Below are 26,839 nucleotides of genomic sequence, written 5' to 3' on the forward strand. Positions count from 1 at the left end.
AGTGGAAACAAACTGTGAAAGCAACATTAACATGCTATCACCTTTAAACATATAACAAGGAGTTTTGAACTGGTTATGAAACAGTCTCATTGTAATACTGATGCCTCTATGACCTACATACATAAACAAGACCATCAGCGACAGCACTGGCTATTTCTGTCTAGTTATTCTTAATGTCTGCCACCGGGCCACAAAACGAAAACAATGAGCTGAAAGATGCAACTGGCAGTAACTGCAGAGCCGGACCTTACAAACAACCTTACAAGTATTCATGTCATCCTTATCCTCCAATCAATATACAAATATTGATTATAGCTGCTATAGTGGCAAACATGAACGCACAGTACAGGACAAATATGTGTCAGTTGGATGTTTGGATTATTAAAAGACAGAGCGTTGTATAACTGCACCGGCTCATGTGAAGAGTAAAAAAAGAAAGAGGTGATGACACCCATGACAGTAAGGAGCTATCCAGGCGGCATGCAATGCTTTTAATTGCATATACAGTGTAGTGTGCACCAATATACTACATATATTTAATGTGCCATATTGGCCTCATTATTGATTGATGAAGCAAGTTCTGATATAATACTACACTATCAGTTGTTCATCATAATATCATTGCACATTCTGTATGTAATGTTTCACTCTTTTCCTCTCTGCCTTTTCAATTTTGATTTTGATTTATGTCACATCTTAAATATATACTTGTATACTCTGTCAAACACTGCGGCAAATTCATGCATATTCATTAAAAATGTGGAGGATTACTAAAAAAGTTCGAAAAATAACTTATTTGCATTGTGGTCCTCCATTATTGAGCAAAAAACCCAGCAAACAACTGAGTCATTTTTATTTTTCTTCTCACCTAACTGAATAAAAACCAACATCAGTGAATAACGTTGTTTTGATGACTGATTTATTACAGTATAGAAATTACCTCTTACTGCTTACACAAGCTACAAAAAACTCTTCATATAATTCATTCAATTTGAAAAATCATCACTGTTCTCAATACTGGACAAATGCATAAAATCTAGTAAAGCGCAGACATTTTTTAGAAATACATAATCTCAAAGTTACATAGTTACTGTTTTTAAGACATTGATAGAAATGTGTAAAAATTTCACAGAGCAATAAAAATATCCCATTTGCTCAAAATGTGAACCGAAGAGCCATTCACAGTGGACATGATGGCGAAGCAAGGACGGTATAAGTTACTCATAATAAACTGTAGTTCACATTTAATAAAAGATATCATGTATTCATGGATACACACGATTAATGAATTCATTTCAGAGAGGTGGAATTTGTCAAAAATGTAAAAAATATACATATTGATATATACACACATAATGAGAGAACCCACTTTAAACACAGTTCTTTCCAGTTTAAAGCCATCAGTAAGTATTTTCAAAACAAGATTCCCAAAAGGAGATTCATGTTTGAAATCATTTTATGAGGAAAAGCAATGCCTTATTTTGTGATGATTTTTTAAATATCAAAAAAAGGGTTCTTACGTTTAACGTGTAATCTACACAGATACAAACATTCATGCAATAAATGACCTGAAAGTGAATTTAATTCAGTCCATGTTTGATCCCTACAAACTAATAAACGAGATAAACAGATAAAAGAGGAACTGATTGTCAGGCTGGATCAACGTGGCTGTTGTCGATCTAACAGAAGACTCTTTAACTTTTTAAATGTTTGTATAAACTTTTAAAAGATAGATGAGCTGACGGAGGAGTGGGTCATTAAACTTATTTCCACAGGCACCAGACTCTGGCCAGCAGGGACTGTCAGGGTCCAAACACGCACACACACACACACACACACACACACACACACACACACACACACACACACACACACACACACACTCGTTTTCAACATGGTCCAGTTCTCTTTCATTGGCATATGCATCTTTCTTGTTAGTAGCATTATACATATACAGTATAATATCTGGATTATAATAACATGAAGACTAATAATAAGAAGAATACAGAAGGGCTCAAATTTGTCTGCAGCCAATAGTTAAACAAAAAGCTCTTTTAGTGCCACGACAATAAAAAAATGTCTCTGATGTCTCTGTAACAAAAGAATCCCTATAAAATCTGTGTGTGTGAGAGGTGAGCTGAGGGGCCCTATAGGTTGCTGAAGAGTTCATTTTTCTTGGTCCAGTCCATGGGCGGGGCTCTCTTGTTGGAGCGTTTCTGGTGGGCGAGCTCTTTGACCTGCTGCAGGGACAGGTTGAGCGCTGGGATCGCGTCTGCAATCAAACCCTGAGTAATGAAGAAAAAAAAGAGAAGAAAAACTTATATATATTTTGGCGAGAACCTGCTGCACATTGTGTCTTTTAAAAGCTGCTAAACATTTCCTGTGATGTACCTCAGGTGGGGTGTTTGTGGGCGGGGTTGTGAACGAGGCGTTGGACGAGGCGTTGGATGGAGAAGGACTGACTGACAGCTTTGAGTCCCTCTGTGCCTCTATGGCCCCTCTGCCATTCACCTGGGAACACAAACAATTCATTAAATACACTGACAAACCATTAAATATATAGTCATGGTGACCACCAAAAGTGACCTGCAAGGGAGTCACATTTCAAAGTATGATTGAGAAACTATTTTTATTTTTTAAAACCACAGTGCAATACCAGACCTCACCACATGAGGGCAGCCTTGGATTTGAGTTGGTTCATAAATTTGCCTTAGTTAGAAGTTTGACATTGTCAAACATGTTTCTCTAACACATAGTTAGTTCAGCAAAAAGCAAAATATTATAAAGCACAAAGTACAAAGTAAGACCAATTAATGTGGAGTTCTGAGCTTCCTTCTTCGCAGTTATACTGTTAATGTATCGATCTGGGAATCACTAATGAGATCTATTTAATAGTAGTATCTGTGGGTGAGGAGAAGATCACAGAATCCACAAAAGCAATTTAAAATTTGTTTTGTAAGAGTGGTGAAATTTGAAAAACTCTTTGTGTTTGAATAACTTTTTGCAGTTATCAGTATTCGTGTCTTCAGCTCACTAAACTAAAGCCAGTAAAACCTGCTCATACTGGAGGATTTTTTAACCCACCAGCCTTTAAAGATGACTTCTCCCTGACCTCTCCCTCTCAGCTCTTCAACCTTTTAACCAGCAACAGTTATGCAACAATACGTGGAACATGTAACTTCACTGCTACACATACAGTCCCTGAGTAACGGGAAGCCTGGTGAAGCTTCAATTTGCATTCTTGGCCAAACGCCTGAGGGGAAGGCAGCCACAGTCGGTACAGTAGTTTGTGTTCTGGTGTTTTCATACAAGTCTGGAATTATCTCTATCTGATCAACACTGATTTACATAAAAGTCTAGTGTGTCTGCCTGGGAACTAGAAACTCAGGTAACCTGAGAGACCCTCAAAAAGCATTCCTGTGATGGCACTAGCAACCAAGGAGAGGTTAGGAAAACAGGATTTCATTTGTTTTTTTTTTTTTTTTGTTTTTTTTTGGGGGGGGGGGATATGCTTATTCTCTTTCTGGTGGAGAGGATAAGATTCACAACAAAATGCATTTACCAAAAGGAAAGTACAAACAACAGTTTTCACGAGAGGACGGTGGTGGAAAAATTGAAAGATTGAAAATCTTTACTTGAGTAAAAGCGTTAGCATCAAAATAAAGTACTAAAAGTAATAAAGGCACATAACCCCTGTAAAAAGCTGATCTGTTGTTTTGAAGGTGTGTTCAGATTTGCGTCATTCATGTGACTTTAACTGCTGCTAACTGATGTTTATCTGTTCATTATAAGACTCTCTCCATTTCCTCCTCTCTCTGTATTATGCAAATTGCATCAAAATTTGCTTCACGTTCACACAGTTACACAAAATATATACCATGTGTTAATTAGTGATCTTCAGAGTTGCTGGTAGGTGGATTACGTCCCCTTGGACAAAGCCAGGCTAGCTGTTTTCCCCTGTTTCCAGTCTTTATGCTAAGCTAAGCTAATATATAACCGTACAGACATGATAGTGGTATCAATGTTCTCATCTAACTCTCTGCATTAAAGCAAAAGAGCATATTTCCCAAGATGTCGAACTATTCCCTCGAGCATGTGAGTGGCTTTTAAACTGTGGGTCAAGCAACTTTATCTTTTGGATTATTTTTATTTTGTACACACAGTCTGTCCCTGCTCAAACACTTCCAAATAATTTAAAGTTAATGGAGCGCTGGCTGGGTGGAGTTTTCCACATAATACCATACAATGAACACCAGAATGTTTAGACAATCACAGGAAAGCTCGTTCAATACAAGTCTCTGTGATTAATAACTCACTCCACCGGCGTTTCAATTCTCTGATGTGGCAAACTATAACTGAGAAAATGCTGCGTGTTGCTTTCAAATGCTGTTCGACCTTGGCGGCCAGTGCCACACGAGGAGCTACAGAGTGTTCAAAGCATAAGGCTGAACTATTATTGTTCTCCCCTCTACCAGGAAGGAGAGGCTGCATTGGTGAAGAGGGAAGTTGCCGCTGTGGGAGACTGACAGCTCTTTAAAGTTAAAATCCCGCTTTTAGCTTTGCTCTAAAACCAAATGATAGCTGTACACTGCTGGTGAATCTTACCTTCTCTTCCATCCCTCCATTAATGACAGGCTCAGGAAGTGGACCTGTAGGAATAAAAATGACACAAGAATCAGCCACAGACTCCAAAAAACTCAACTCTTTCAGTCTTTCACCGTCTGCAGTCCTTCAGTCCCAGTCCTGCACCATCAGAGCAGAGAGCTCCACTCTGCTAGATCAAGAGTCTTTCTGCAGCTCACCTTTCATTCCACCAACACCTACTCTATTACATAGCACAGGTATGAGCAGATCATCCATTATTCACACAAGGTTCATCTTCTACGAGATGGTGCTCATCCTCCTCCTCCTCAGATAAATCCACAAACCCTCTACATATCCAATACTTGTAGTGGAATATTTCCCCTCTTTCTTTTTTCTCATAAAAATACGCTGAGGTTTTTTTGAGAGGTGGTAACTGCAGACAGACGTCATCACAGAGGTCCGACACATCCCTTACCTTCCATCCCTCTGATCCTCCGCACAGCAGAAAACAGTTTTTAAGCTAATGATGATTATTACTGGAGATAGCAGCTGCTCCTCCAGGGTTAATCTGAGATTCAAGTCCTCCTCAGGTCCTGTGTGTGTGTGAGTATGAGTGTGTGTCTATGTGTGTGTGTTTGTGTCCCTGACTCTGAGAGGAGCCTCTCCAAGTCCGAATACAGCTCCAACTCCAGCCTGAGAGGCCACTTGGACCGAGCGCCTTGGAAACCAAACAAAGCTGCTGGCCAGCCGGGCAGCTCAGAGAGGGGGTTGTGTGTGTGCGTGTGTGTGCGTGTGTGTGTGTGTTCTGTGTGTTGCGTGTGCGTGTGTGTGCGTGTGTGTGCGTGTGTGTGCGTGTCAAGAGTCAGTGTAGGCAGGTGTCCTATGAGTTGGCAGCATGTGAAGTGCAGGCAGTTACCTGGGAAACACCTCACCGGAATCTCTTTCCTGTAGGCCGTTATTATTATTCTTAATCCTTGACTGAAACACTGGAAGGTTTTAGAGGAAATTTATGAAACATCTGCCTCTCAAATCGGATTCTTTCGCAAGAAATACACAACACAAGACATGTCACTCCTGTGCTTACTAGTAGATATAACTAATGTATAAATAATCAACTATAGAAGACCTGGGGAAACTCTTTCAAACCATCAACACTACAACATGTATCTCGAATATCCCCAAAAAACAAAAACAGAAATCGAATTCCTCCGTGCCAGGTACAGAGGACTGCATCCTCACCCCCTGCCCCTGCATCGTCTGTTGCCATGCCAATAGCTGGCAGCACCATGTTTACATGAGGGGTCTTACGGTGCAGAGTGGCACTCAGACATTTGGTCAAGCACAGGACAGACACACACACACACACACACACACACACACACAAACAGACACACACACACACCACCTGCCTTAGGATCTGTGGCAATGGAAGAAAGGCTCTCAAACACAGAAACTAGATCTCAGACTGTACGAGGGCTCCCCCTGGGGGCTGTGGTAGTCGTACCAGGATCTAATTTAAGTTAAAGTACCATCGAGCAAGGCACTGTGTCCCTACCAGCTCCTGGGGTGACCATACCGGACTTTTCTGGAGGGAGAGGAAGGCAAAAATCCCCTGAGTCAGTCATTTATCCATTTACTGAGCTTGAAGGTTATTACTAACCTTGGAAATAGCAGTTTTAAAAAGTCTAGACAATTATCCCCTTATTGAAAATTTTCTGGAGATTTAAGCCAAATCTTGTGGCCTTCATCAGCTGATAGTCATTACCAATATGTTTCAATTTGGTATTTATAAAAGATAACAACCAAACCATCTCCATGACAACTGGAGTTTAAAAGTTGAAACGTCCAGAAAATTGGAAAGTTGACCTCGTTGTGATTGTTTTGTTTTGTTTGCAATGTAATATTAAACTTTTGTGAGAGAGAGATCTGTATTTAAGCCTTCCCACAAACAACAGTGTTACTCAGTCCGACTCTGATCCGTCTGATCTGATCTATTTATGTCTAAAAGATTAACTTTCTCCACAGGACATCAACATGAGGTGGGGGGCAGGAAGCGGGTAAGCGTCTTTGTCTGCGTTTCTTGGCAGAGAGAGAAATTTTTTAAAAAAGGATGCAGGATATAGTGAGAGATAGGAAGAATTAAAGGAGGAGAGAAGGAAAGCAGAGCCAAGAAACTGTGTGACAGACTTTAAATCTGGCGGGACTGAGAGGAGGGCATGAGGAGCTAGACGTTACGTCTAGCATCTACAACACTGTCTATAAGGGACAATGAACCTGGAGAGAAACATTACGAGCTAATAGTCATTCACTCTGTCCTCTCACCAGTGAGGTGGTCCGAGGTGGGGGTCACCCGGCACCTCTTGAAGAAGGCGTCTGTGTCGGGGTCCACCACCAGCAGACGGACCACATCCCCGCCAACTTTAATGGCAGCCACTACTTCTGAATGCGTCTTCCCTTCCACAGACACACCGTTCACCTGAGGAAAAAAAGAGATTATTTTTTAAACTTGTACCATGGCTGGAAATCCTTCAAAATGAAAAAAAAACAAAAAAAGTTGCTATTGTTTCTTTTTTTTCTTTGGGCCTGTCTTGTCTGTTCCCACTGAGAAGTGAACAAACTGTTTTTATCACTGTCAGGATTTCTTTCTCAATATTATCACTACGTCTGCCAGAGGCTCCAGGGCAGGAAATCCTGTGTGTCCTGTGCACGTACGCACGCACACACAAACACACACACATTCTTTCAACCACTAACTTGCAAAACAATCGTCACAATGTGCACAACAGCTTGCTGCCCCCCCCGGGGGTTATGATTATTTTGTTGGTTTAGTTTGTGCTTTAAATCAACTTTTATCCATGTTTTCATGTTATGTGGTACTTGACTGCGTGACAGCTGTACTTTAACTCTCTGGTATACAGTAACTCAACATGTGAGGTGGCTCCCTCCCACACCAGCTGAGGGTACTGGGATAAAATCACCATGGGAAAGCATGTGAGAAATGTCTTGAAGGGCGTGTGTGTGTGTGTGTGTGTGTGTGTGTGTGTGTGTGTGTGTGTGTGTGCGTGTGTGTGTGTGTGTGTGTGTGCGTGTTTGTGCTTAGGTCATAGGGTGGACCTGCATGTGTAAGCCAGTCCCACAGAGGAAGCTGGACAATAGCTGCTTGGCCAGTAACAGCAATAACAATGGCTGTCCGCTCCCCACAAAGCCCCGCTCCTCAGTGGGTGGCGTGGCTGTCTGGGGCCCTTTGGGGGACTGCAAACTCCTCCCTAGACCCTATTACGGACCCAGAACTGTGTGGTACTTTTAATCCCCCTGTCCCCCTTCTGTCCTCCTTCTCCTCTGATTCTTCCTTTTCATTTCCCTCTAGTTGTTATACTTTATGTGTCTTAAATTGCAGGGGGGCGTGAATGATTGCCCACATCAGTGGACATGCCGCCACTCTGATTTGACCATGTGTTTAAAAAAAGTGTATTACACTGAATGAGTCAGAGATATTCATTGTGAATTGTTTCTGCTTCTGCTGGCTGGATAATAAGTGGAATTATTTTGAAACCACAAGGTTTTATGGTTATAATATCTATTACAGGACAATAAACAGCAGACATGTGCTCTGTGGTCAGCCTAAATATAGTGACAACTCTCAAACATTAGGATATATTGCAATCAATTTTGCTTAAAATGTTATTCTAACTGTGAAATTTATTTAAAACATTTTTACACACGTCTCTCTGCAGGCCATTGTACGCTAAAAGGGGAGGTGGGCAGAGCAGACCCCAGACCAGTTAAGAAGCTGATTATTCCAGTGTGAGGCTGCTAACAGTGACAACAGTGTCACACCAGAGACCTCTGGGGGATTTAAGACCCCACACAGCGGCTGTTAGTTCACTTCACATTCCTCTGAACTCACAGATAACTTTGCAAAAAGAGCTGACCACTTCTGAGTACAGTATTCAGAAGACCTGGTTCACTTAGACACTATTGGAGAGTATTTTCTTAGGTGGAGGAAATACTCCAATAATAATAATCCTTTACGTAAGTAAAAGTACAAATCCCACACTGTAAAAATACTCTAGTATAAGTATAAAGTATAGGAAAATGTACTTTACAGGTAAACAAGTAATAAGTGATAAGTATATTTGATATTATTAGATTATTATTACTCATGCATAAATGTAAAAGCAGGATTTTACTGTTGAAGTTGGTTGAAGTGGAGCAACTAATGATTCTTTTCATTATGGATTAAAACAATGATTAATTCATCCACTCAATTTCAGCTCTACTTGTACATTTTCATATGTTTTGTATGCAAAAGCCTTAATTTCTAACTATTAACTAAAATGGTCAGATGATTGCAATGGAGTAAAAATTACAATATTCCCGTCTGAAATGTAGTGGAGAAGAAGTAGAAAGTAATATGAGAATGGTAAGTAAGTACAACTACCTTAGATCTGTACTTAAGTAAAGTACTGTACTTCAGTTACTTTCCACCATAGCTTTTCTGTCACTTTTATATTTAATCCTGCAACATTACAAAATGTCAGAAGAATCAGTCACTGAAGACGAATGAAGCTACTACAAGGTTACATCTACACGGAACATAACAAGGGTACATTTTTACACCATATAACCAAAAAATAAATTAGTGGAGCACTAGAAAGGCTTTTTTTCTCATGGAAAGTGAACAGGTTTTCTACCTTTTACAGGCACCGCCCATTCTTCTCTATTTTTACCCAAGTAAAAAAAAAAAGGCTGCCTAGAGCGGAAGTGTGGCAGACCAATCAGGATGCACTATTTGCATGGATATTTTTGTGGACCTCTAAGGACTCTAATCAGTTTCTTCTCACAAAGTTGAAAAGTACATTTCCTTAAAATTGCCAAGGATGTACATTAATGCTTCTTACATAAGACTAAGATTGGGCACCCTGTTCAAGGAGTTTCTAAACTAGAAAGTCATCCTCAAAGACCATTAATAATTTTCCTAAATGTCCCTGTTATTGCACCATATTGAGTTCCCGCCCTGAATGGTCTGACAGTAGTCTAGCATTGACCTTTATAAAGTACCTGTACTATCCTGTCCTTGGGCTGCAGGCCGGCCCTCTCTGCTGGAGAGTCCTCATCCACAGCTCTGATATATTGGCCCGGCCGCGCCCGCTCGCTGTGCAGGTTGAAGCCATATCCGTTAGACCCTCGCTTGATCACACAGAGACGAGGCCGAAGTTCAGTGCACGCCTCCTGGAAGAGGCCGGAGGAGAGAGAAATCAGATGCAGCATGTTAATACACTGTATGTGACACGCACCAATAGACCAAAACATCTGAAAAATAACTCCACCATGGGTCTCTGTTCAGGAAGAACAACAGGCACAAAGATTACGGAAAGCTCCTGTGACTCGTTAACCATGAATATAAAGCCGAGGTTGAACATGCAGGTGGCTGCTGCATGCTGATATGTTGTGCTGTGTGTTTTTGACAATCATGAATAAACTGGGGCGGCTGTTTGACTCCACGTGACTCCAAACTGCTCGCCAGGAAGGAAGAGGGCCTCAAAGGCATGTGATTGGAGGTCTGCTGGGAAGGTCTACGGAGAATTTGGGGAGGGGGCAGATGGAGGCAGTCAGCTTAACTCTGGCCTTGTCGGCCTGAGGAAGGGACCGGTTCCGGTGTGGTCTGCGGGCCATGCTCGCTCCAGGCTCCAAGGAGGACAATGGAAGCTGGGCGTTGACCTCTGACCGCCTCCCCCTCGCCCTGTCCCGTCCAGTCCCGCTCTGGGATGGCAGGAAGAGTTAGAGCTGTATTGTCATCCAGGAAAAAACGCAAGCTCGAACCAAGAACCTCCCTTCCGCTGTATGGATGAAGCAGTTTCTTTATTTAGCAGAAGGGGTTTTAAATTGTTTGTCATCAAAGAGGTCAGTGAACGGAGTTAAATACAGGAGCCACAGAGCTCAGGAGAGACAACACTGGTCAGGATACTCTTTGTCATTGTGACCAAATCTGACCTGACACTCCCTCTACATCGTTCTCCGTGTCCACCCGCCCTCTGTCAACCGAACACTCAAAGACAATGAACCTTCTACAAATAAGTCAGTGTGAATGACTCACTTTGTAGGAGGCTGATTGATTAAAGCTACTTCAAAACATCACTGCACATAAATTAACTTAACCAATAACTGAGGCAGCCTGACTCAACATTTTCTCTCATATACAACTTGGTACCAGAGTGACTGTCACTTCACCGTATTACGTAAGCCAGTTGTTTTAAGATAACACCCCACCCACCTCTGCCAAGAATGAACTATTTTTCTCCCAGTAAAGCTCCTAGAAAAAAACATGACTTTTCTGACAGGTCACATTTGGTCCAATTTCCAGGAAGAACATAAAAATAGCATGAGAGGACATTTTATTTCCAATTAAACCTTTTAGAAAAAAGAACAAACAGAATGAACGGGAATAAAGGCACAAAAATAGGACACTATCCAAGGTTGTACATTTATATACAGACTATTTTTATATGATAAGATATGATAAAATATACAGATCTGGATACAGATCCATGAACTTGTATACTATTGGATCTTTCCAGATACAGGTCATTTTTGTCCAGTGAGGGATCTTTTTAAAAACACACTTTGTAAACTTTGTACATTGGTGACTCATAATAAAGTGAGTGGAACTTTCAAACTGGGAACTTTATTTCCCAGAAATCATGTGATGTGACAACAGTAAATTGCACACACCCCACTTGTGTTTATCAATCCAGGTGATCCTTGACCACTTTAAAACACTTTTAGGGCAGCAGAAGGAGGACAGAGGTAACAGGGTTTATATTTGTGAGTCCATCCAGTTCGCAGCAGTTTCACTTATAGGTTTTAAAAGGATAGTTTGACATAAGTGAATAAGATTATTTCCTAAAATGTATTCCTTTAAGCTCCTGTCACTTTAACACAGCCCCTCCTTACCCTAAATACACACACACACACACACACACACACACACACACACACACACACACACACACACGCACACACACACGCACACACACACATATACACTATCTAAAACAAAAGCATTATGGGGAACAACGTATATTCCACACTTTCTCAGATATAATAAGTAATGTTTGACTAACAGCAGTCTGTTCTCATGAATGATGCAGATTGGCTGTCTATGTGACCGTCTCTGTCAAGAGCCTGCTGATCCGATGTGCTCCTGATAAGAGCCCTACATCATAATGGTAACTGATTATACAGAAACAGTTGTCGTTGATTGCACGTCATTTACCTTCTCAAGTGTTACACCCAAAGCTCAAATAAAACCACCTTCCTTCAGTTCTTCAAAATGTAAGACATGCAATCCACAGTGCAGATTAAACAGGGAAGTTCTGTATTTTTTCTTTTCTTTTAATAAACGGTCAGTTTAGCTGCTGTAAGTTTGCTGTGAGGGTTTCTTATTACTGACCTTCTCTCCTCTGAAGCCGCAATGAACTAACAGAGCTTTCTATCTTCTACTTTAGCTGTGTGATGGTAGAGTAAAGCATCACGTGCATGAAGCCTGGTGCATGCCACAAATTAGACTACAAGGTGTTTTCATTTCATGCAACAAATTAAGGAGCGCTCAATCAATGTAATAGTAAAGTAATATCCATGATTCAAATATTGGACGAAAAGCAGATGAGGGCAATCAATACACATTACAGCCTTGGCATGAGACTCACTGACACTCATCGGGTGTTCTGGCTGACGTTAGGCGTCCCTGCACAGGGAGAGAGGGTGCAAGAGGCTCTGGCAGGGACAACAGAGGAGGGTTTGTGTCCGAGAGGAGTGGAGGACAGAAGAATCTCCACGAGGGTCTGAAATCTGTGGAATCTGCTGAACACACACAAGCCAGGAGGAGAACCGAGGACCCACTACTTGTCAGACGTGCATGCTTGTGTTTCTGTTGCACATTGCTGGTATTACGACAAATACAATGTACGTTCTCCGTAACGTAACACGGCATTGCACTGGACACATCAAAGGTACAACCACAGAACATTCACGGGACGTTGTGTGAATTACAAACTGAAACTCCTCCACATACAATCAGCTGGGACTAAAACAGTGTGACAACTAAATGTTTGTTTCAGACAGGCTTAGTGTAGTGAGGTCAGCATTAATTCTGTCTACTTCCACTAGTCACTCTGTTTCTCAGACCCTAAAGCATTTGCAAGAACATGATATGTGAAAGGAAAACACAGATAAATTCATCTACTTCCTCAGATTTAGTTTGGTTGTTGTAAGCCTGTGGCAGGCCTGTGAAAGCCTTCCACTTCCTCATGTAATGTGATAGCTGACTGCCCAGCCAGATACATTCACTACAAAGTTTCTGTGACCATCAAGCAAATACTTTGAATCACACACAATGTTACGCTCAATTACTATGATCAATATTTTATCTATAAAGTCAGTATCACTTTTAGATCAAAGTCGGTTTCTATTGTGTGAAATGTTCCTCTCGGCCCAGAAGAATAGCGTTTTGAGATGAACACAGTTTCTGTGACACAAACTTTCCTTTGAGGAGGGAAGTGTTGAACAGGAACTTTTGACACATTTTCCCTCACTATGCTTCCCTCTGCTGTGGCTCAACTTCCTGACATAAAAGAGAAATCTATATACAAAAACACACCCAAGCATATGCACAAAAACACATATGCAGTGACCCATCATGGGAAAGGAGGCTTTCAGTAGTTAGCATATAGTGGAGGAACTGTCTCTAGAGAGCAGGGAATGAGGTGTATTTGACATCCAATCAAAGAAGCCAGGCATCAACAAGCTTTTCTGAAATGCTGGTTTGCACAACCACGAGGCGAATCTGACACGGATTAGGAGCTCAACTTGTCACTGATCCCGCAACATAAACATGACTCTCAGACTCATCCCGTCTAAACCTGCAAATGTGAAAATGAGGGAGGAATGATGAGCTAATGCTTGTTGAAAACACAACGGTTCTATATTTCCAGGTCGAAACCAGTAACTTCCTGGAGTTTGTGCTAGTTGCCTGACAACTGCTCACATCCCCCTAAAACGGGTGCATTGTCGTCTTCACGCTTTGGTTTTTTTTGTTGGATTAAACAAACAAGATGTCTCACAGTACATGTAGACTGTGTATCATGATATCATTGTTTCCTTGGACCATGCATCATGAGTTGTACTGCCCTAAAACACTGATATAATTTCTGGTAACTCTCTATTTTGAATTGAACATCAGCAGATAATGACAAGTTGCTTATTATGAAATAACAGTGACTACGATTGCTGAAACAGCAATGGGTGGATACAAAGTAAAGTAACACTGGGCAGTCCAAATGAAGTGAAACAATTTTATGTCATGTAGGAAGCAGAACTGCATTATATTTGTTTGACTAATGTCGACTGAACCGACTTTACTCTAATGTCTGCTGCTGTTAATGTCTGAGTTTAGTTTCTATCTCCACTCCCAGCTTTGAATACCAATCACTGGGAAACAATGCCAGGGCCCGTGTTAATATTCTCAAAACACACTTCTGAGTCACACGGCTGCCTCACAAATCGCACTGCATCTGCTGCTCCAGCACACAGTTCGTGTATGTGTTCTCAAGAGTTTAAAGAGATTGATGTCACCCTATTTTAGACCTTGTTCTGGTTTTCCTCAGGAAGCTGTGATAACCAAGAGATAAGATACCGACGCAAAGTTCAACCTACAGGCCCTCTCTAGAGGCACCTTGAACCACTTTTCTAGGGAACTGTTCTTCCTGAAGATTTAACTCTCTTGGGTCTAAAATGAAAAATTCGCTGAATCCCTGGAATGTAACAAGAAGGTCATTAAGATATCTTAACTCACAAACATTACATTATTTTTGCACATTGTTAAAGCATTGAATATAAATATCTAAAGGTGGCACTATAAATATTATACATATATATTTATTTCCACATTTTCAGATTTTCCAATTCTTTTTTTCAAATAAATGTCTTTTTTCCCTGAATTTAATCCTATTTCAGATCATTAAATTATATGAGCTAATTTCAATATTAATCGAAATGAATGTGTTTAATTTGACACCAAACTGGGGTGGCCCATGTTTGTGTATCATACTAACATTTGCTCATTAGTACTAAACACAGTGCAGCTGATGGGGCTGTCATTTTGTGGTATTTAATCATAAACCAAACTATTGGACAAATGAGCAATCTGACTTGATGATGGTGCTCGATAAAAAGTCACAGGATCACCAAAGTTATTACAGTTCTGGGCTGCCTAAATGTTACCCACTAGACCTTTAAATGTCAACATTTCATCCATATTTCCCCACATAAAGAGCACTTAATCTTTGTTTCTGCCGTCGAGGTACCCACAGGTGAGTGTTTGACAAGCCAGACTGATTGCATCTTCAAAACCCTCTCAGGGAGTATTAAGAAGCAAGCATCTACCTCCATAATAACAATCCATCATGTTTATCGCCCGCTGCCACCCTCTGACTCAGCCACCGGAGATGTGCATCTGCCAGGCTCTCCTGCTGACTGTTCGAGGAGCGCTGTAGCTGCGAGCGATCCAGTCTCTGGCATGGAAGGAGCAGTCTGTGTATGTGTGTGTGTGTGTGTGTGTGTGTGTGTGTGTGTGTGTGTGTGTGTGTGTGTGTGTGAGAGAGAGAGAGAGAGAGTTGCCAGTGGCTGCAGCTCCGCCACTCAGCCTGACTTCATATTTTCCCCATGCTTGGCCAGCGTACTGATGTGTAACTACAGGCCGTCTATTACTGTAGGCTTGTGTCATTCCTACACAGCTCCGTCTCTCTGACACAAACACTCTTTTTGTTGCACATGCCCTCCCAAAAAAAGGTCACATGCTAAAATTTCCTATAATTACGTAAACACCTCACTGATGTAGTTCATCTGTTCTTCCTCTATTCAAAGTGCTGCTTTCAGCGACGTCCAATAAACTCACAAGTCTTGCTAATCATCAACAGAAACCTGTCACCCTCAGCTGATCTGTGCATGCAGATCTGTCCTCTAAAGCAGCCTCTCTTTCATCTCTCTGTATCGTTCTTAGTCCTTCTGCTGCTTACTTTATCCCGCCCCCCCGTCGTCACTCTAATAGCTCTCCCATGAGTTCGGCCTCTTTGATCAGCATAAAGAATAACTGCTAAAGAGACACACTGCCAGGCACCGTGGTTACTCAGTGACATGACAAATCTTTGGCCTCCCGGTCCTTGTGATTGTCATGTGTAGATTTCTGACAGAGATTAACAGTCTCAAGGGCTGACTTAATAAATGTTTGGTGTAAACCTAGTTCCTTTTTAACCAGCAAAGCACAAGTTTTGTCCTCTTGAGTGTACGGAGTGCACCACTCTCTCAGGCGGGACAGGGGTGTTGGATTTCAAGCTGGACCATTGGACCAGCTGCGAGGCAGGCAGAGGTGGGGAACAAAGCACCCTACTGTCCCCCCCTTCCATTTGAGGATGGGACAAACTGGCTCTACAAAAGACACCAAAGAAAAGGTTCTGCTGAGGGTTCCCATTACAATAGACTCTTTAGGGGAAGGCCTGAAAATAGAAAAGTAATGTCAGTCATCACAGCAGGGGTACAGGCACTGATAGGACAAAATGGAGTGGTCTTGATTACGAGAGAGGCCTCAATATCACTTTGAGATCTTTGAAAATGGAGCAAACAGGTTCTGCCTTTCCTCAAGGGTCTTCTGCAGTCTCCATCTTTAGATTGTCCACTGCGCGGTCTTCTCTTTTAAAATCACGATTGCATTCAGCCCGCCAACAAACCAAGGAGTCAACAAGTTTTGTCTCCTCGACCAGTCTTCCTGTCCCTGTCCCTCCACCCCCGTAGACCTGAAACCAGCATCAGCTCAGCAACCTCTAACTCCAGATTCTCTTCCACCTTTTACACACAAACACACACAGAAGTGCAGTGTTTGACGTAAGAAAATGCATTAAAGGTCCAGTGTGTAGGATTTGAAATTCCCTCGCTTCTGTAGAAACATGGCGATTCAACATGGCGGCCTCCATTATAGGTTACCAGTAGATATAAAAGGCTCGCTCTAAGGTAACATATACGATGTGGGTGAAACAAAAAACAATTCCTGTATATTCAGGTGATTACACAAATGAAAATATACTTATGACTTACACACTGGACCTTTAAGAGAAAGAGGGAAGGCATGTAGCTCTTCTTCTGTGTACTTTGACTTAAGTTAAAGGATTTCCTACATTTTCCTAAACGGTCCTCCACAATCCCCGCTTGTTGTATCCAGCTGTTTGTAGAGCGTGTAGGTGGCAGAAAACAATGGAACCAAAGGCGTTAGCAGAGGCCAGAAATTGAGAGTTTTTTCTCAAGAAAAAGTCATGCCCTTTAATCAAAACGTGCCTTGTGGCTGTGTTGCATTATTGAGGCTACTGTTAGTGGAAAACCTACATCTAATCTCTTGCAGTGCATGTGAAATGAAAATGTGAAACGATGAGTTGCTGAAGGCTCGTCTCTCATCCTGCTCATCTACGTATAGTATGTACTATATGTTTGTTATTTGTGTTACCCACAGAAATAAGAACAAGATTACGAGTCTGCTATGCTAGTGGCTCTGTGAGGGTGCTCTTAGGAAGCAAAACCAAAACCTCAAAATAGCAAGAGCACATATTACAGACATAAGTGATCCTACAGTCTACGACCATGCTATAGAGGCTTAGGCGTGGTGGTGATTTAAGATTATTGCTATCACGCTCGCAACATGCTAATTTTAAGCAGGTATAATGTTTTTTAGTCATAAAGTATTGGATAAATTTACCTAATAATGGCAGTAGATGAAAAGTGAAGGGATCACCAACATTATTACGATTCATCCTGAGGGGAACAAAGATGTCTGAACCAAATTTTGAGGCAATCCAATAGTTGTTATTACATTTCACTCAAAACCACAAATGTGAACCTCAAAGTGGCACAAATATCTGTACAAATGTCACATTAATTCATCCTAAAGCTGTTCGGTCTGGACGAAATGTGTGGACCGACTGAACGGCTGACAAAATACCACCACCAAATAACAAAATGGAGCAAGGAAAGCAAACTATATTACTAATTAAAAACTTATAACAACTTTATATAAAATAGTATATAGAAAAATATTTTGATTTTTCCAACATTTCCTTAGTTTGGTAGCATTCAGTGAACGCAAATAACCAACAACGTACATTAATTTGCTCTGTCTTGGTTGTACTCAACGTATGGCGTCCCTGTCTCGTACAGTGGGAAGGGAGGTGGACGGCAGGGGGTGAGTCTATTTCAGGGCGAGCAGCGAGTCATTTCCCCCTCCCACCCCCGGCAGGGCGCGGCCCTCCGGCTCATTGTCCAGCTGGGGTGGTGAACCTTCAGCAGAATGGAGAGGGAAATGGAATGTGGCATTGTAGAGTCTCCGTCGAGTATCCCATGGGACCCAATCACCAGCAATCCAAGCACCCACCCACACACACAGACACAGACAGGGTTCAGGTTCCACCCCTGACCTGGGCCACTCTGGTCTTGGACGTGGGGACGGGACAGTGCTGCTGTTGTTTGGACTGACGTCACAGAGAAGTTTCACTGAGCATGATTTGCAAAGACGACTTTGATTATTTGTTCCGGCCCTAATCAATAGAACAATATAATGTTCTCTTGTGATGTGGTAGAAATGTATCCTTTCTTTTGCTCGAGACGTAATGCTTCTGCCTTTTGCCAGTTTATGACCATCTGACATTTAAACAATGGGCCTTATGAACTTCAGTTAGCATTAAAAAACCCTGGGTTGTCCTGGTGCTCTGTAAGGGTTTAAGATGCTGACCATGAAATTGTAATGTCTTGGTTTCAGACCTTTGACTCTTCTCTCTCCCCTTATTTCCTGTCAAAGCTCCATTGTCTGCCAATAAAAAAGCCCAAAAATACTTAGAAGAAGGCTCATACTCTATGCACTTTGGCACACACAGTTTCTTAAGATTGTACGTTTGTTTTCATAATTTTTTAACTTTTTCTTTTCCTTGTTAAACAGATGTTGCAATGAAGTGTGCGTGACTGTCTTGCAAAACACTGGTGATAGTCTCGTTATCTTGGGCAACATTTTGTTGATAGTATTGTATCATGAGTAACTCCAAGATTCCCACCCATAATACACACAAAATCAGCTTTTCCAGTGAAAGCCCGTGGACAAGAGAAGTGTGTGTAGCGTACAGTGGACATTGCATGTGATTTGTTTAAGACACGTGTTTGGAACAGTATTATATATAAGAGTGTTTATTTGGTATAGATTAAATGTTATCTGAATGGCTGTTATGTGATACACATTTAATGGGTGTATTTATCTTCATTTAGCTGCTATTGATTTATAAAATGAATAATGTTTGATGTCGTGCCCACATTCTCACTGATGTGATATTTGTTGTAGTCGGTATGACTCAGTAGTGGTGGGATAGCATTGATAAAAATAACATGGGTTTGTTTTTGGCAGTATGATGTATACATTACTTCATTGATACAAATATCCTGTAAATCCAATAGTGCCATTGGATAAATATTCCTATTTTCTTATAAAAAAAATTTTTTTAAGTTTTTTTTTTTTCAAAAAATTTTTCCCCCACCAAATAATTTTTAAAAAAAAAAAAAAAAATTTTTTTTTTACTCCTGTAGATGCACAAATCTTGGAATAGAAACACAATGAAGGCCCTGACAGCCTCCACCACGTCTTATAATGAGGACCATTTCCCCTGGAACACACAGCCCAACAATCAACAAAGGGCAGGAGAGGGAAGGTTAACTCCCAAACTCTCTCCCACGCAAGCCACACACACACACACACACACACACACACACACACACACACACCAACATATGCACATACATTCAAGTCAAAACACCCATAAAAAACAAATAAAAATACAAGGCATGGCCAAAACGTACTGTGTGTGAGCAGACGTCAAGTGGCCGCTCAGAATGAATCGTGGAGTACATCTGATCCTGTCAGACAAACACAATGACATGCGAAATAGAGCCAAACAATACCTGGCTTTGTCACAATGCCTTCAAGGATAATGGAAACAACAAACATGGCTAGAGATAGTGTTTACTTTGAGCCACGATTCAGCATCTGTTGCTGGAACGACATGCTATTCAACCAGTGTCTGTGTTGTTTGATTATGTTTTATATCCTGTTTTCATTGCAGGCATTTAGCTGCTACCTTTGCTCAGGGATGGTGAGATCGTTTCTCTAACCTTTAAGCTGTAGTTTACTGCCCAGCTACGAGCTGCTGGGATTCCAGGGGGGTGAGAAGAGGATCAAGACGACGGGGTGGGGAAAAATCTTCCACCGACAACAATGACAGGAAGCCAGCACAAACGTCCTGAGGTCTGTGCACAGGCCAAGACTCCCATAGACAGCAGCAGGCAGCCAGAAACACACCCCTGACCATCCTGGCTCAAATAGTTACTGTAGGTGTGGCTATTTCTGCCTCTAATGCACGACAAATAATCATCGAAAGCTGACGTTTATTCTATTAACAGAAAGTCTTATCCATGGGCTATTCCTGAAGGCATTACATCAGACGGACAGTACACATGGATGTGATGTTACCAGACACAAATAATGAAACCCTTAGCTAAATAATTCATTTAAATGGTCCGTAAAGTTGTGCCACTGTGGGAAAAAGGATTTGGATGTTGTTACTGTGACAACACATGATTACCTTCAGGGTTTACTTAAGGCAACACACACATAGACACTGACTGGACTGTTAAAGTGAGCTATACACAATACACAGTCCATAAAAGCCAATTATAAAGCCCATTGTCAATCCATGCACCGAAGGCCATGCAGAGTAGTATATACAAATATAGAAAGAACCCTCCCATGCAACAGCTTGAGGATGATTTGTTTAGGGAAAACACTTCATCCCATGCAGTTAAAGTACCACGCTTTAAAGCCAAGCATGTGTGGTGAAAGGAGTGGAAGCTCTTTAATAAGCAGGTTTTATGTGAATGTGCCGATTAGAGGCTCAGATTAAAGGAGTGACAACCAACAGGCACATCGACGTAAAGTCGCCCTCTTGTCTCATTTCTGAAAATACTAGAATGCTAGATACTGTGGAGTCATACACAGTGATACATACCTCCAGAGATATTACACACTCTTACAAACACTTGTCAATGTACCACATCTCATCTATCCACGGTTAGTTTCATCTGACACAAGCCCTCTTCCTTTCCTGTAATTACTGTTTAAAGACAGTCTTATGTAAGCAGCCAGCACCCATTCAGGAAGACTCCCAAAAAAACTTCTCACCCTCGCACTCTCTCTCGCTCTCTTTCTCTCTCTCGCTCTCCTCAATCTGAATGAATCACTGCCAGAGCAGTGTGATGACGCAGATACATTTTAATAGGTTTTACTGCAAAATGTTTCTGTATGAAATAATCGCCCGTTTCATAGAGCTCACTGATTTGCATTTTTTAAATAATGACCTACAAATTTCAAGGATAAATTCCAAACAGTAGCTGTTTCCCGCTTCTCAGATGTGTTTTAGCTTTTCTGTTTTATATCGTTAACTTCATTTCTCTGGACTGCTGTTAGGACAACATAAGGCAGTTGAAGATGTGTCTTTGGCCTTGTAATGGGAATTCTTTACATTATCCCCAGGCTTATAAACAATTGATGCAAGACATCATAAAAATAATTGGCAGATTAAAGGATAGGTTCGCATTTTTATAAGTCTGTCTTACAATAACAGTCAGATGCCCATATGTTCAGTGAAGCAGGTTTTTGCAGGTGAAGTTTCCAAATATTTTAAGACAGACTTGAAAAATGTGAATTTATTCTTTTATTATAAAAAAATGGATCCCTTTTTTTTTCTCTCCACTGCAGTGTGTGGAACTCATTGGACTATAAACTGACTGATTAGCTTTCAGAGGGTTGCACAGAAAGACGGCAAACAACAACAAATGCAAACTTGTTACCACAAGTTTTTCTGGATGAGCTGATAGATCTGTAATATGAACGAGAGAGAATCAGCTGCTACTTCACTGCACTCAACAAAGGTAGAGTAAAAATTTTACTGCCTGGTAAACAAAACAACGACCTTTGGAACCGATGATGTGTTTTTTTTGTGTGTTTTGCTCCACGATGACGACAGCGGCTCCTATTTTATTCCCGGGCCATTCTCCATGTTTTGACCTCCATCACTGCTCCTTCCATTTTTCGCACCTCCCCTGCACTGTCTCACTTTCGCCTACCTCCATCCTCACACATGCACTACACACACACACACACACACACACACACACACACACACACACACACACACACACCAGTGTAACCATGGCAACCTTGAGCAAGGATCCTTTGGTTTCCGGAGAAGGCGTCGCTCTCTCGAACCCTCTTTTGTGTGGCTTCAAAGATGAGGCCAGACAGGCGGAGTGCGGACGTCAGTGTGACCGTTGAACCAACGCTCTGTGTGTCTTCCAAGGCTGTACATGAGTGTGTTTGTGTTGTGTGTGTGTGTGTGTTTGTCATTGGCTGGGCCACAGGGCTCGGGCACAGGAATGCTGGACAGGATGTAGGGAGAAAATTCCAGAAAGAGTGGAGTCAATGCAAAGAACACAACCTGAGCTGCCTCTAACTGTAACACAGACACACAGCAGACTCTAAACTGCGTCCCTCGAGTCCAATTTACACACTCACACTCTCTGCTGTGTCTTCTGTCCCTAAGTAACTTCCTCAGCCAGTGAAATCTTGGTTTTTATACACACAAAACCTGCCTTTGTATAAAAAAGAAATTTCCAACTGGGCTTACTCTCGATGAGTATGATTCCATATGTTAAACTCTGGGAGGTTGAAATTAAAAATCCAAGTTGTAAAAATGAGTTTGACATCAGCGCTATTGTTTGTTTCGACGCCACTTCCCTCTGGGTTGTGTGCCAGTGTGAATTGTACTGCACCAGCTCCATTAGGCCATCTGTGGAGAGTATCGAGAGTAAACATGGGAACAATCGCTGTATATTCCAAAGACAAACAACATAACCCAGCGGTGGACCTTGTGAGGAAGAAAAAACTCTTTTAAATACCTAAAACATAACCATAAAGTATTTTTGCTAACATATATATGAGGAGGACATTGATACAACTCTCATGTCTGTAATTATGAAGCTACAACCAGCACCTCTAAAGCTAATTTATTAACATGTTATATGTCACTTGCTTGATTTGTAGCAAAACCAAAGAGTTCAAACAACACATCACGGTCTTACAGAGGACTATGTGCTGGACTGTTTTCTCTATATCCATTCTTTGTGCTATTCTAAGCTAACCCGCTGCAAACAGTCTTATATTAACTGTAGAGTGGCATCAATCAATCTCATGAAACTCTCAAGAAGAAAGCAAATATTTTCCAAAATGTCAAAATAATACATTGGAACTAAACATTCAAGCTATGCCACCAATGCCAGGCAATATCTAGATTCATCTTCAACATATGTCCCAACTTGACTCCTCACCATCACTCCTGTCACCACCTTTCCCACATTTCCGACCTCCCGTCAGCTTCAGGAATCTTCATAAACACACACTGAACAGCAGCACAGTCAGTATGCTTGTTTATGATCCAACCGTTGTTATCATGTAGAAAATGATGGACAACAATGTCATTATTACTCAATTTTGCCTCCAACAAACCAAACAGATGCCAGAACGACGACCATCTGCCTATCACATGGGCTGGAAAATGAGATGCACTCGATGATGTGTTTATATTAGACAGAAAAGACCACAGCAGGGTCTTCTCTGTGTCTTTTGTTCCTGATCGCTGCTCGCTCTACACACTGCAGCCCTTCTTCCCACCTCTCTCCCACCTACAGTGAAGTGCCGAGGAGAAGAGCTGGACAGAAACAGCCTCGGGGGTAAACATCCAGGATGCAGTGAGGGACACAGATGTTCCAGACTGGAGGGACCCTCTTCTCCTCAAGTGCTTTTTAATGAACCCTGGTCCTGAACTCACAGCCACGCACACAGACAGACACAGACAGACCGACAGACAGCATGGCAGGAGAAAATAAGGGCAGACACAGCAACAAGTGGCCACAGCGGAGTGAGAATCCACCCATAATGTGTTACAGACAAAGATCAAAGGTTGAAAAAATTCATTTAGTGGGACTCATTTTGTGGAAATTGAAGAAAAATAAAGACACTAACTATTTCCTGTTGTTTGTTGTGGAGGGTTCAGCAATGTCAGATATTTGTTATGTTCTATTATACAACGCAAAGACACAGCACCATGTCTTTTCAGAGTGTTTTCCCTGTGCTTGCTTTGGTGTGGAGCTGCAGCCTGTCATTGCTGCTGATGCTTAACCATGTGGCATCTGGGTAATAACAGAAGACTGGGTTTCTGTCTCAGACACTGTCTCACAATCAGTGATTTGAGACTTGAGCAACAGTTTAAGAGGTTTACTGACACTGATACAAAGTGGGGGGGGGGTCCATGTTTCCTTGATCCCAGAGCTGACCCAGGTTGTTTGTCCTCTCACCCACAGTAAATGTCCCGCCAGCTGAGCCTGCCCACATCCTGGCAGCCCTGCAGCCAGGAGCCCGTGGGCTGCCCATGTTATGCCATATTATAGAGCACTTATTCTCTGTAGGGAACACCCCCCCCCAAATAATGCATTCAGTGGGTTTAATGTCATTTAGGTGACACGGTGCAGAAACTCTTTTACCTCCACTTACATAACTTTGACTCACCTTCTCAGAGTTGATGCTCAGCTTTTTCTCGACGTGCCCGTGGATCCCTCCGTTGCTCTCCGGGAGCGGCGTGGACTCCCGGGGTGTCCCCTCCTGCTCCTCCTCCACCTCCTCCCTCTTGGCGTGCCTTTCACCTCCGTTATCCTTCTTGTCTACCTCCTCATCCTTCTGCTCCACCACCACCACCACCACCTCCTTCTCCTTCTCCTCTTCTTCCACCTCCACCACCACCTCCTCTTCCTCCTCCTCCTCCTCCTCGTCGAAGGGTACCGGGACACCGTCGGTGACATACTCCTGCAGACACTTCATGCCGTGTTTCTTCAGCAGCTGCTCCGTGTCCGGGTCCACCACTATGAGCTCCAGCCGGCCCGCGGTGGCTCGTATCCGGGACACGACCTGCTGGTGGCTCTCGTTCTCCACGTCCTCCCCGTTCACAAACACCAGCCGGTCTCCCGCGCGGAGCCCCGAGGTTTCAGCCGGGCTGTCGGGCTCCACTAACCGGATGAACTGCCCCGTCTTACCTTTCTCCCCGTGGAGGTGGAAACCGTAGCCGTTGTCCCCCTTCTCCAGCGTGCACAGCCGGGGGCGCAGATACTGGCTTTTACTCGGCATGGTAGGCTTCAGTCGCCCTCACACTGCTGCTGCTGAGCCTCAACCTGTTGCTGGGCTTAAGTGTAAATGACTAGAAGTCCTGCTCAGGATGCTGCTGCTGTGTGTGTGTGTGTGTGTGTGTGTGTGTGTGTGTGTTTGTGTGTGTGTGTATGTGTGTGTGTGTGTGTGTGTGTGTGTGTGTGTGTGTGTGTGTGTGTTTGTGTGAATGAGTGGTCCCCTTTGAAACACAAAATAACACCCGACCCCCGCCCTCTTGGGGAGATTAGTCCGTGGGAAACGGTGCTGGTGTTTGTCCCACTCTCTGGTCCACTTCCACAGACGAGTCAAGGTGGTCTGATTTGGTGTCCTCACACACACTTGCTGTAAAATCCTGCGGCTTTCAGTGAGGGGTCCTGACCCGGGGACTGAGACTTCAGGCTGACCGCACTCACGCAGCAGTCGCTCCTTTCAGTGCGCGACAGAAAGCCACGCAGGAAGAGGGAGGTGCGTTCACGGAACAGCCCAGCTGGCTGGCTCATGCAGAGTAGGGGAATGGAGGGAGTAAACACAAAACCGAGGCTGTCCAGGAAAAATACACGATGATGAGGAGAAACATAGATAGTGTTTGGGTTGTTGAGTGCTGGTCGGTTCCCTAAGCCGGTAGTCCTCTGGACAGTTTGAAAACGTATAAAAGTATCTTTATTTAAGTATATTTATCTATCCCCCTTTTCCCTTGTTTTGACTTATAATATAGAGTTTTTGTATTCTTCAAGTATATTACTATAATTTTTATGTGCACGTTTTGCCGACACAGGATATATCTCACTTTTGGCACTTTTTAATTTAAGAAAACTTTTGCTCACTTTATTTTTCACACCTTTATACTCCTACAGTCTGTCCATTTCCTTCACTGCAGTACACTCATTTTTCTCATACAGTGCAAATGTATTCTCTATCATTCCTGCTGTTCAGTGCTGCTGACTGGCAGGAATTATAGGGATGAATAATGTACCCATCTATCCCTCTATTACTGTCTGTATAGCTGTGTAATTTGGCCAGAGTGATACAGAGCCTCTGTCTGTGATTATGTTTTGACCTTAGCACTTAAAATCATTTGATTTGTATACAGCTGTTATTATAATAAGGGGGTTGAGTGTTAGTTCCAATAGCCAAACAAGAATTAGTTACAGCCTAATAAATATGCGCAAATGAGGCAGAACCCTAATTAAAGATTAATTTAACCATAATGATCAACATCCTTTCTAAACTCTTCTGTCTTTTGGAGCCAGCTTATCCCTCTGGCCATTCAGAGATATGAGTGACATAAAATAGTAAAAATAGAGCCTGGTAGGAAGCTTCTGAACTAAAACCTGGGGGAGGATTTTACTTTTGCAGCTGAAAATGCTTCCAGAACTGATAAGAGGACAAAGGAAACCAAACTGGAAATTTAAAGCTACTAGAGCATCAGTGCTTATATAACTGCAGTATGTAGGGAAGGGAAATTCAGCTGTTAGTTAACAGGGAATCATACAAATAATGCATTTTTTTCTTAATGCTCCTGCTCCTGTTAATGTGTCTGCAGTGTGACTCACAGATGTGAGTGGGAGAGGAGGTGCATTCAGGTGTACAGCCCAGAACAGTGTGTATATAATGTCCACTAACTTTACCTAACACATGAACACAACCTCATGCAACCACGTTAATAAAAACAGTGTACCTCTATAAAGGCATTAAATGAACCCTAAAATACAGTATTAATGTGTGTGTGTGTGTGTGTGTGTGTGTTATGCCTCTCTAATTGATTAAACACCACTTGTTTCTAGTGCAGCACTACAGAATAAACAGGGTAGCTGCTGCCACACAGTGGCTCATTAACCTCAGCACATCCTGTCACTCCCCTGTGGCTCC

The 26,839-nt window shown here is 42.2% G+C and overlaps 1 protein-coding gene across 1 annotated transcript; it reads right to left on the bottom strand.

Moving 5' to 3' along the window:
* Nucleotides 1–902: 902 nt before the first annotated feature.
* nherf1b (NHERF family PDZ scaffold protein 1b) lies at nucleotides 903–25,423 on the bottom strand. Its single transcript, XM_051387537.1, has 6 exons — nucleotides 24,341–25,423; nucleotides 9,646–9,816; nucleotides 6,907–7,060; nucleotides 4,606–4,649; nucleotides 2,392–2,511; nucleotides 903–2,285 (listed from the first exon to the last, which is right to left on the bottom strand). The coding sequence occupies exons 1-6, from the start codon at nucleotides 24,950–24,952 to the stop codon at nucleotides 2,148–2,150; spliced, it is 1,239 nt and encodes a 412-aa protein (XP_051243497.1). The 5' UTR covers nucleotides 24,953–25,423; the 3' UTR covers nucleotides 903–2,147.
* Nucleotides 25,424–26,839: the final 1,416 nt, after the last annotated feature.

The sequence above is a fragment of the Dicentrarchus labrax genome, unplaced genomic scaffold (genome assembly GCF_905237075.1).
Source record: "Dicentrarchus labrax unplaced genomic scaffold, dlabrax2021, whole genome shotgun sequence".
NCBI classification, from domain to species: domain Eukaryota; kingdom Metazoa; phylum Chordata; class Actinopteri; family Moronidae; genus Dicentrarchus; species Dicentrarchus labrax.